The 12,332-nt window shown below is 41.5% G+C and overlaps 1 protein-coding gene across 7 annotated transcripts in view; it reads right to left on the reverse strand.

Moving 5' to 3' along the window:
* The window catches only part of LOC102208128 (C-myc promoter-binding protein-like), an 88,286-nt gene that overhangs the window by 15,947 nt on the left and 60,007 nt on the right, over positions 1-12,332 (reverse strand). For 3 of the 7 annotated variants that reach the window (XM_005751414.1, XM_005751412.1, XM_005751413.1), the window contains 8 exons: positions 10,852-10,984; positions 10,203-10,409; positions 9,447-9,575; positions 6,645-6,786; positions 2,974-3,102; positions 2,579-2,671; positions 1,282-1,401; positions 861-1,010 (listed from right to left, as the gene is read on the reverse strand). In XM_005751414.1, coding sequence (XP_005751471.1) covers positions 861-1,010; positions 1,282-1,401; positions 2,579-2,671; positions 2,974-3,102; positions 6,645-6,786; positions 9,447-9,575; positions 10,203-10,409; positions 10,852-10,984 — 1,103 coding nt within the window. The remainder of the gene's footprint in view (positions 1-860; positions 1,011-1,281; positions 1,402-2,578; positions 2,672-2,973; positions 3,103-6,644; positions 6,787-9,446; positions 9,576-10,202; positions 10,410-10,851; positions 10,985-12,332) is intronic. The other 4 variants (XM_013915484.1, XM_005751415.1, XM_005751417.1 and 1 more) reach the window with 2 other exon arrangements.

Genomic DNA, 12,332 nt, shown 5'->3' on the forward strand with positions numbered 1-12,332 from the left:
GAAACAGCTAAATAATTTCAACTGTTTGTCACAAAATAAAAGTATGAGTACGGGTAAATTGTCCAAGGCACTCCTATGCTTATATTGAGGAAATCCCAAAAAGAAAACCTTGAAATGTGAATTACAGCAGAGAGAGACAGTTAAGGTACCACATTAGAAAATCTATTAAGCTCTAAAGTCTAAGGAGCTTGCAAAGAAAAGCGTCTGGACTTCTTTGAGTTGCTTGAAGATGTTTCGCCTCTCATCCGAGAAGCTTCTACAGTTCTAAGGGTCAAATGGTGGAGAGTCCCAGATTTAAACCCAGTGCAAGTATCCCCCCCAAAGAGGGACAAAGGACCCCCTGATGATCCTCTACCTAATAACATGAGCCAAAGTGTGAAAGCGGGTGTGGGTCACAATCAGCCAGGGTTTCGGGTGAGCTCATTGTGAAACCTGGCCCCACCCTATCATGTGATTTCCTGAGGTCAGATGGCCCAGGATGTGAGTGGGCGTTAAGGCGTCTGGGAAGGGATCTCAAAACAGTTGGTGTCGTAAACCACCGCCTCTGTTCAAAGATGGTCGCTCACAGTGGACATAAATGGCTTCTTTCACTCCTCTTTCAAACCATCTGTCCTCTCTGTCCAAAATGTGAATGTTGGCATCCTCGAAAGAGTGTCCTCCTTTGTCCCTCTTTGGGGGCAAACTGGGTTTAAATCTGGGACTCTCCACCATTTGACCCTTAGAGCTGAAGAAGCTTCTCGGATGAGTGGTAAAACGTCTTCAAGCAACTTAAAGAAGTCCAGACGCTTTTCTTTCCAAGCTCCTTAGACTACGATGACTGAGAACCTTCACAGACATTAAGCTCTAAAGTTTGCAACTACCTGCGCTGGCGGAACTCTTGGGTTTACAGGCTGAGTCATCAAATGGACAGCTGCTGCGAACAATGCCACGGGGTCTGAAGGAAGAACTCATCTCCAAGTCAAGCTGAGGGAGGCAATCTTTGCTTCCCTTGGCACTTTCTGTCTCTGACACTACAAACACGAAAAACAACTACAATTTATGCACACAGCACAAAACACACCAACATTCTTTAAAAAAAATTAACTGCAGGACAACAAACAACTGAAAGCTTTGATGTTCATGAGAAACCAAAAGGAATGAATCATCTCTAGAGGAGACAGAAAGATCAAGGCAGAGGAAAGGGAAATCCCACGTGGCTACAATGCTGCCAAGTTAGGTTTTTTTCCCCACAGTTAAAGGCAAAGGAATATCAGGTGACATCAGATCAGACAGAATACTGACAGGAGCTGCAGTCGCTCTCCTTCTTGTCGTCTTTGTCAGGGGCAGAGTCCTGGCCAGCGGGGTCTCCTCTCCGCACCTCCTCTTTTGACAGGGAATTATAACCCAAGTCTGACTGATCACCTAAAAAAAAGAAGGAAAAAAAAAAGAGTACAACTTGGGTGAAAGACAAGGACAAACACAGGCAGTGAATTATCTGAATATCTAATTATCTACCTAGTAAAGCACAAAGTCACAGAAATACACATCACACACACGGAAAGTGTAAGCAGAGGGACAATTCAAGAACAAAGTTGAGGTCCAAGCCCTTTACTTCCATGTTGTATGCTAGATAACAACACTATACACTGCATTGCGCTATGGGACTAAAATCTTACATGGACAGGAATCTACTGTAGCTTTACACTGTAGGAAGAGAGATACATGAAACATCTATGAGAGAATGAACCAGTGAGCCATTTTCTTCTCTTTATCTTCTCAGTTCTGCCTGGCACATTGTTAGTGCTGGGAGAAGGCAGAAAAAACAGCTAAGCTGTACTGGATAAAGGAATCCCCCCCGAGGCACGCAGAGATCTACAGTTACCATATAAAAACAAACTACATTTTTACAGCTGCTAATGATTCTGACTGCTACGGCTCGAGGCTCACGCTTCCATCTGTCTCTAAAAGTTTTTGGGGTCCTCAGGCAACGAGCTGATTGATTCGTTCTCCTCTTTCATCCTCCACACGAGCCTTTGTGGCAATCACCTCTAAATAAACCATGAGGCTGCACAGCTCAGCTGTGATACAGCATAGAACAACTTGCAACTGACGGCGAGTAACACAACTCCAAATCCTGGAGAGTAATAACCAGTTAGCTGCACATGGAGGTCCCTCCCACCTGCTGTGCTGTGAGCTGTGTCTCACTCTCAATCTTTATGCACACGAGGCGACGCTTCCTGCTGAGGTGCCATCTCCATGATTAAAATGATTTCCGTAATCAAAAAGAATGCATCTCTGGATAATTACTCGCCATAATTGACAAAGACAAATCACTCAGTAGTGAGAGTGAGAGTAAAACTCGTGGGAAAAATGAGCAAGAAAATAGAAGTGGACTTTGATGTGCTGGATGGAGCAATGACACAGTGGAGGAAAGAAAGAGGAGAGGAAGTCACAGGGAGGAGAGCAAGAAACAGTAACACGTAACAGTGACAATGACAATGACGAGCAAAATAAAAAATGTTGCAGAGCAGCTAAGATAGATAACACAGACAAACGCAACCAGAATCAGACAAGGCTGACTGAGAGAGAGAGGGTTTACCTGGGTGGAGGGTGGCTTCTCTGAGCTCAAAGCCCCCACCGTGTGAGTGCGCCACCGGGGCCCTGGTGCCCAAGCTGCCGCCCCTACAGCTGACTGCATGCGAGGGCAACACAGGCAGGGCCAGAGTGAAGGCAGGTTAGGGACAGAGCAGAGCAGAAACCACAGCCGCAAAAACCAGGCGGCGATCATGGATGCACAAAAGGATTAACAGGAGGAAAAACAGGAAGCGGAGGAAGGGAGGTGTAAATCGAAGAGGGAAATGAGGAGTAAGTGAGTTGGTGAGTGGATCGAATGAGGAGGGAGGATGAAAGGGTGACAAAAAGAAAAGAAAAAGATGTTGAATAAGATGGCTGCTATTGAAAGATGGAGTCACGCAGCAACCATCTGAAGTGTACCTGTGCTAGATCTATCATCAGTGGGGTCTACTTTGATAGAGTCGGCGGCGTAGGGGCCCTGCTCGACCAGGTTAGTGTCGGCAGAGCTATCCAGGCTGCCGTGACTCACAGCGTCCAGGTCACTGCCATCTGCCCAAAAACAACAAAGCGTTAAAGGAGGCTGGTGGCGTTTAAGCTCAACAAGACACAGCCGCTCTATTTTTACCTCTTTTTACATCAATTACACCAGTTTGGATTGCATAGAAAATTCATTATTCTGTGGGTGGAAAGAAAAACGTGTTTTCATTTCATGAAAATTAACTCATAAATATTTTAAATGAAAATTAATGATTACTTAAAATCACACTGGAGTATCTTTGCAGGCGTACAGATGCCCATTTTGAGCAACCATCACCCCTGTATTGGCACAGCTAGATGAGTGTGTGGAAAAATCTGCCTCTGTGGGTTCATTTATATTCTCAAATGTCCAAATGACTTTTTCCTTTGAAACAGGATTTTTGTTAAAAGACATTAAGTTTTGTTGATGTAGTAAACAGATTTCATACAGCACGAGCACCACGGCCTCCACAGAACAGCACAAACTGACTGACCAAAGAATAAAGAAGACCTCGATGCACAACTGAGTGAGATGATGTCAGAGTCTCTAATTTGTCAGACAGACACCACACAGGTCCTCAATTGGAAGCCTCACTGAATGGTACCCATAGGAGCCAGACCATGACGTTTCAGGAAATGTTCTTTCTCTCTTCCATGAAAAAGTCTTCATTTCTCAAAAAAAGCAACTCTGACTTAGTTCAAAGCAAAATATTTTTCTTTGAAAAGCATTTTGGGACTAGATTAAAAACAAAGCTGATGACGTGAATACTTAATGCTTCTTTGATCAGCACGAAGTCAGCACTGCACTAACATTGTCAATCTGCCTTTTATTACATAAAATGTAACACATCAGGTAACATAGCGTGCCACTGATAACACAGGAGTCATGGTTTATGAAAATGAGCCTCTGCATGTTTTTATGTATATTTATATCAGATTTTTTAATTGATTTTCTGTCTAACTTATGGCTCAGTCACACTAGAGTAAAAACAGGACAGAAACCTCCTCATGACTAGAAAAAAATCCATGGCTGCCTGGTGAGCTTCACTGAGTTTCTTTCATTGATTCATTCCAAGTAGTAGCAGCTACCCGCAGGGTGTCCAGAGGTTGAGCATGCAAGACCCTCAACATCTGGGTGACCCTTTATGAGTGCAAGGTGATTGCCTGGTGGGAGGCAACCTGTCTCCAAACAATCTGCAATCAGTCTCAGGCAGACTGGCAAAGTTTTGCAAATAACTGCTGTTGAGTTTGTAAAAACTGATCACTCGATCATTTTGCAATAAAAATGCTGTCCTGCAGCAACTAGAGGAATTTCTCTTTCAAATCTGTGAGGTTCTGGTTGAACTCTGAATGTAAGTACTTCATTGGAATTTCTTTTAGGGGTGGGTTTTTTTCTGTCTGCGGGTCCGCGCTTTGTGTTTTCGCCCTTTATGCGCTGATTCTAAAGCTGTTAGTTTGATGTCTCTCCAAACAATATTGACCGAACCAGCAGCAAAAGAAGATCCAAACTACGCTTCACATAAACATCGTCATGTTTGATGTTTGTCGCTCTTACTTTTACTGTTTTGCTTCGACCACGATGCACAGCTCTCTCTCACTCTCTCTCTGTATCAAGAACAGTTTCCCGTCTAAAAATCTGTTTTCTTCATTATTTGCTTGCTTGTTACGCACAAGTCTACCGTTGTTTACAGCTCTGTCGGCCGAGGTTTTTTTTTTCGTTTTATATACTTCCGAAAAGAAAACCTAATTTCTGCCATTCAATACTGAACAAATTTAAACTTTTTAAAATTATGCAAAACGCTTAGCCGTGTCGCTAATAAAACCGCTGTAACTTCAGAGGTAATGTTCATGTGTTGATTAATGGTTTTCTTTCGTTTTTTGATGTACTGCAGAATATTTTTATAAAATCCCAGGCCAGGAAAACCTTCATGTTTTTCTGTGTTTTATCTTCAGCTACTTTGACACAAAGGCATCTGCTGTGATGCTCACACCTTTGATAAAGTCTTGCGTGTGTCAGCTTCCTTTTTATAGATACAAAAATATGTAAATGTACTGATCTGAATTATAATATTTCTGACTGTCAAAATTTCCCAGATTCAATTAGAATTGAATCGAATCGAATCGAATTAAATCGAATCGTGGATCGAATCGCTTGGGGACCCTGTGAATTGGAATTGAATCGATTCTAGAAATCAGTGACGATACCCAGCCCTAATTTCTTTGTATGTAGACGGCAACAGATTTTTTTTCACAAACAGACTGCATATAACTGCCAATTCACTCACATGTCCTATTCCCATTTTCATGCTTGAACGCATGACATTTCTTTGAGGTTGGCAACTGCACACGAGTAGTTACAGACACGGGCCCTTTGAAGAAAATCCAATTATATAAAACAGTTGTTGTAACAGTTCACTTGGGTTATACAATTTGCCCAAATTTCCTAAACTGTAAATTTATTAGCAGGATAATATCTAGTAATTTTGTGTTAATTATAAGGAAGACAGGCTCAGCTGTTGCACATAAAATTGATTCATTCTAATTAGCTATTAGCGTAGACTAAAGAGTTGTTTGACAGTGCACATGTAATGGAAATTTGTTGTGTACTATAAATAAGATATAGTGCAATTGTGGCTTGTGTGCTTCTTGTGCAAGGATGAGTGTGTGCTTGTTAAATGGGAACACACAGGAACCTTTGGCCCTTTCAGACTGAATCAACACTGAACTGTGGAGAAGAACACAATGCACCCGTTGCTAACAGGCAGTATCTTAAAAAAGCAGGGATTAGCAGGCTGGGGATTAGCATGCAGTGAGTGTGCAGGTGTTCACTGGCATGCAGGGGAGTTCAATCGCATGCTGAGATAGCTGTGTTTTAGAGTTTCACCTTTCAACTGTAATATAGGTGCAAATTTAATTTTAGGAATGGTGGACAGGTAGAATTTGTTTTCAGAGCTTGACATTCATGGATGGGCAAGTCTGATAGAAAAATGTGAGGGAAGTTTGCTTGGGCTTACAGAAGGTCCAACTGAACTTACGGTCAGATGTTTTGCATGTACTGCTGATGTTTTTATTATTATGAGAAGAAAAATCAGTAGTGCTCCTTTTCTTCTCGGCTCATTGCAGCGGCATGTGAGTATTACACATCATTAGTTTTAGTTGCAGTCCTCTTTAATGTACTGCACCTGAGCTACTAATTAACCATCAAGCCTGGAAAGCAACATCAGCAGTGCATTTTTCCTGGAGTTTGGTTGTGTGTTCATGTTTGTCATTGAAATCATAAGTAGATTTAAGCAGGAAAAAATGCTAACGAGACAGTCTGTGGCTCTTGTGCTGCAAGCTGCATGCTCAGTGTGTCATCTGCTCTGCCTGCAATGCTACACTTACTGCTTTATTGCCAAATTTGATTAGTTACATCCAGATCTTGTGGAGTAACAGTATTCCAAGACTGAATGCAAATCACCAGGGGACGTGTCAGGTCAAGGACTCTGACTCTCTTCATTAAAGATGACAGACTAATAAGAGAAAAAGGGACATTTCTTTTCTCAGGAATGCAGACTGTTACTGATCACAGTTACCTGACAGAGGGCTCTGGGTGAGGGGTGCGTGTCGTCGTAGTGCCCGTTTGAACTGCGCCACGCCCAGTATGACATTTCTTAGCTTCATCCACAGGAAGTATCCTCCTCTGGTGCTGGAGGGCCATGTGCTCTCCAGTACCGCCTGGGCAAGGAGCAGGACAAAGAAAATGAGGACGGATGTGAGGATAGGATGACATCAGGAGGGGAAACAGATTCCTATCATATCATGAAAAGAAAAATGTTTGCTGCCAAATTAATTCAAAAATAAAATATTTTCATATTAATATGAAAATACTTGTCACGCTCATTTAGGAGAAGCGCTTCTCCTAAATGAGCGTGACAAGTCTGACGAGCGTCCGACTTGATTCAATTTATTTCGACTGAATATTTTGAAGTGACTGAACTGAAATAGGACCGATCTCTGTTCCATATAAACCCATCTTGAATGAATATTTCATCAAAGGCATTAACTGCACTGGTATTAGATCTACAGTCACACTCAAGATCAGAGGAGCAGAATTGCAGCTGTTGGTGACCAAGTCACGTTCAACAGGCTGATTTTGGGGGGGGGGGGCTCCGTGGAAAAATAGCAATAATAATAAAGAAAAGTGATACGCAGCCGAACAGAACTGGGTTTATCACACCGTCGTTTTTTGTATGCAGGTTCAGAAGATTTCATTAAATAAGGTCGCACTACTGAGCTGTCAGCAGTGACAAGAGGGCTAGAGAAGAACCACATTTTGTATTCAAGGAAGAACTACTTTTTAGGCTGAACTGAATGGCATCGATGATGATATCCTGAGCAACATGAAAAAAAAAGCTTGACATTTTGTGAATTGTGCTTCGTGAGGGTAGTTGGAAGAATATGACCCTCATATTGCTCCAGTAAATGTGAAGCTACAGGCAGCAGACCGTTTAGTTGGGCTTAGTTTAAAAGAAACAGAAGAGCAAGTGGAAATGATACCCCATTTCTGCCAAGGGCTAAAAGAAAATCTCTCTGCTAACATCTTTGGAACTCATTAATTAAAACACTGCAGCTGTTTGTAAAGTTCATCACCTGCTGGTTCTAGTTTCATACTGACAGTTGAACTGGCTGAAAACAATATCCCATTTTACATAATTAAAAGATAAATGAGATTTAGTTTTAAATGAGATTGACTGACTTCTTACTCTGATATAACAGTCTGACTATGAACCCAGTCCAGCCTCGTGTAGTGCAAAGACAGATCCATATGAAAGAGCACTGATGACAGAGAACAGTTGGTATGGTTTGTCTAACCCACCGAGGCCAAAGATCTGCAAACATTAAAACCTGTTCAGTTTGCTGCTGTGATGTCAAAGCTCTTCTCACTGATCATGCAATGTCACATTTATGCTGAATGAAAATCCTTTATTTATTCTTTGACATGTGACACAGGTACAGATCATTGCATGCTCCCCTGCCCTGGGCAACTTCAAGTATTTCATTTATTTAAATTAAATGTATTTATTTTTTTATTTTCAGTTTAGTTTTCTATAGCTATGGATCACCTCAGGTTCTGCTGTTTTTTTACTTTTTTATATGGAACTATATGAATTTAATAGGGAATGAAGGGCAGAGTTAATATTTAAGCATGCTTATGCAGATTTCTCATTCCCATACTTGGACTTCAAACACCTACAGAAGCATAAAAGAGGAAGAAAACCCACCTGTAACTGTGAACACAAAGCTTGTGCCAGAGTACAACTCTGCCACCTCCTGCCTCCAGGCCATCTATTTCTAAGGGAAAATATGATCCTCTCAGGTGTCAAAACACTACCCTTAGTAACCTTTACTGCAGCCTTGCCTCTTGACAGTCTGCTCCCACATCAGCCAATTTACTTTTATGCTCCCTGGTTCAGCAGACCAGGGGCAGGTTACAGTGATAACAGGGATGTGGTTCATCCTGACACCTGCGGGTGATCGCACACCGTGTCACACAACCTTGGGGGTAAGCCGCAAATGTCAGCGATGTTTTCTTTTATCTGAATCTGAGTGTCTGTTTGCCATTGTAGCCATTGCTACAATGAAGTGTCTCTGCTTTGTGAGTGCCACCAAGAGACAGATGATTTTTACTGACTGTGCAATGAGCACAGCAGTGTGATTATCTGAATGCAATTATTTATGCGACTGCTTGTGAATCATGAATAAACAATCAACAAGGTTGCAATCAGTATGCCTTATTATCATCCAAATTCCTAAGCTATGTTTATCCAGAAGATCAAATTTGAGAAACTGCATTCAATCTGGGGCTTCAGAGGTCACTCAGAGATCATTTCCTCTCTGCATCTTAATCTTTGCTTTTATTTATTCCTTCAGTCATATTAAATATGACATTTACTAAAACAAATACTTTTTTCATAATGTGGCCGGTAACCTGATTGATTTCTACAGTAACCAATTCTCCAGACTTTTATTACTCTGCCTCAGTCTGCACATTTATCCATCACTGCTGACAAAAAACAAGTTTCTTATTTGACAGTCGCTCTATAAATTGCCAGTTGGCTGTCATTGGTGTGTCCATGCACTAGTTAAAGTTGCAGTAAAATCAGCAGATTATTTATAATGTGCGAACAAAACAGATGGCAAGCTCAGGGGAGCAGGGAGGACAGCAACAGTGTTTGCATGTCCCAGCATTCACGTGGATCCGTTAGACAACGCAGAGCAGTTGATATCAGTGAGAGTCATAGCCTATCCATTTTTAAAACAACAAAGTGTAAATTTGTTGATAGATTAATTTCACACAAGTTCTACCTTCATTATCATCAGCAGTACCACTGTACCTTGTTATAGTAACCATACGTTATGGCGTTGGGGTGGACTCCAGCCTTCTTCATCTCAAAGAGGACCCTCACTGCCAGGACAGGCTGCCCATACTGTCCACACAGCTGCATCAGAACCCGGTAGCAGACCTGCATGTGGATTGTTTGGGCAGAAATACTACAGACTGAAAAACAGACTGTGCAAGTGTGTTTGGACATCTTGAATCAAAAGACTGTAAACAAAATCTGCCACTGTTTTTAAACTGGATGTGATGAGTGAGGAGTGGACGACTGTGTAACTGAGGCTGGCAACTTTGTAATCACACAATCGAGCAATCAAGGATATCTTTTTTTTTATACTAATGGTAAATAAATGGTAAATGGCCTGTATGTGTATAGCGCTTTTCTAGTCCGTAAGGACCCCAAAGCGCTTTACACAACCAGTCATCCACCCATTCACACACACATTCACACACTGGTGATGACAAGCTACATTGTAGCCACAGCCACCCTGGGGCGCACTGACAGAGGCCATGAGTACCATCACATGAAAAATTTACTTCATGCTGTATTCCACATGATCTAAAACTAGCAAATGAGTCTATAAACTCATCAGAAAAGTGTAGACTTTTCTTTCCTTCACGACAGTTAGAGAAAATACATGTTTACGGCACTTCTGTACTGGCTTCACTATTTAGATCTGGAGGCTTTGTCAAAGTTTCATACACAGTCTATGATCAACAGTTAGCAGGTAATTTGGGGCAACAGCTGATGTACCTCATCAGGGGGCTGTAGCTTCTTCGCCTGCATCTTCCTGAGGACGTCGTAGGCTGTGCGAAGCGCTCGCACCTTGGAGTGGCACACCTTCACGTATGCTGGCAGGCAGATGAACCACAGGCCGTAGCAGTGACGCAGCAGGCACTTGGACCACAGCTGAGGAATGGATGAGTACTTTTTAGCAATCTTCTGGGCTGATTTGATCTCCTGTGGATGAAAAATAGAAGCAGAAATTATGCATAATTCGGTCTCGGGGACATGTCGAATTCACACAGGAGATAATGGCAAATGAAAATTACCTACGCTACTGTCTCATATCAGAAAAAGCTGCAAGGAAACCATGTCAACAAGACAAAAACTTCTACTTGCATCTTTTTTAAATCTGTGGATTGCTTGAAGCTGTTCAGTACTGTGTGCTTAATTATCAAGTATCAACTTTAAATACTGACTCTACAAAAAGAAATGTTTTTTGATGGTCTTACTTGCTATCAGCCTTGTAAAATTTTGGAGATTCTTGGAACATGTTTGGACGTGTAGGTAAAGCAGCATGTATTTTTGCCTTATTTATAAGCATAAATAAATCAGTATGAAAATCCAAATGAACCCATAAATTGCAGTGTTACAAAAAACATGTTTCTGTTGTGCTGACCTGCTTGGTGCGTCTAAACATGGGGGCAGGGCTGGTGGGACAGCTGTGCCTGGCAGCGAGGCGGGAGGAGGGCGTCTGCAGACCCTCCACGGGGTCAAATAGATCTAAACTCAACACTGGGAAACCATCATACCTAATGAAAAACACACATTCACACATTAGTGAAAGAGGGCACACAGTTATTTACATGCATACAAAGTGGGTTGGCATCCATCAGGCTGGAGCCTAAACACCCTGTGGGGAATGGTTGCTTCCAAGGTTAGAGTGACATCAATACAAAACCTTTTTTGTAATTGTCTACAAAGAGAGCTAATAAAAAAATGTGGAAAACTGCTGGTCATTATGGATTATGATTGGGACATAACTTAAGTGCTTCTGAAAAAAAAAAAAAATTCAGAATGAGGCATGACTGCAGAATACAAATATTCAGCTCCACACGGTCCAGCAGCAGAGTTCAGTCTTGGTCCTCACTTTGACAGCTCAACTCCTGCTGGTCCTCAGTCAGCTATTGAAAAGAAAGAACTAACCAAATTGAAACTTAATCTATTGTTCAGATTTTTCCCTGCTGTTAGCTGTGAGAATTTCCAATTCATCTCAAGGAAGGACATCTAGTAGGAGGATTGTACTCAGCAGCATATTTGTATGTCTTTCCAAATTTAAAACAAATATTACTCGTCATTTGTGCACAACATTCGACTTTGTTATTCAAAAATGTCATGCAAACAAAAACATGCAGACATCACAGAATGAAACTAGAACAAAATACTATATACACCATGTGCACAATTATTAGGCAAGTGAAAGATTCATTTTACTATGGAACAAATCCAGTCCTCTCAGTCAAGCCAAATTGTTAATAAACCTAAAAACCTGAATGTTTAACAAAGGAAATGTTACACACTCTTTTGTTTAAAACCCAAATTTTCCCGTCGTACTTGTTTATTTTCATTTTGTACAGGAAAGATACATTTAATTAGCAAAGATAACATAGGCAGTCAGCCTATGGATGAAAGATGACTGCCATCAGCCTTTCATCCATAATCTGTCAATTTTTTTGTGCAGCAGCAGCCACAACCTGCCAAATGCTTAAAGAGGTATACTGTCTTCCCTGTTTGTAAATCTTAAGCTTCAGAAGGGCTAACAAGGAAGAGGGCTGTGTCATTATTATCATCTTTGAGACCTTTACTGGGTAGCCAAGCGCTGGAGTACTTGTTTTCATGCAGTTCAATGCACCATCAAATGTACTCAACAGTCTTATTAAATGCTGCTAACTTTTTTCTGTACCACTGCTTGAAGAAAGTATCTTTAGGACCTGGCAATAGGTTTGGGAGTTTATTTTAAGTCCATCTTCAATGGTGCAACTAGCTCATCCTTGATAATAGCAGCCCAAACCAGTGCACCTCCTCCACTTTGACTCTTAGTACCCTTTAACCATTCGTGATCGAGTTATGATCCCATCTATCTGGTCCATCAAGAGTCAC

The sequence above is a fragment of the Pundamilia nyererei genome, unplaced genomic scaffold, assembly GCF_000239375.1.
Source record: "Pundamilia nyererei isolate P.nyererei 1_Seehausen unplaced genomic scaffold, PunNye1.0 scaffold00310, whole genome shotgun sequence".
In the NCBI taxonomy this organism is placed as follows: Eukaryota; Metazoa; Chordata; class Actinopteri; order Cichliformes; family Cichlidae; genus Pundamilia; species Pundamilia nyererei.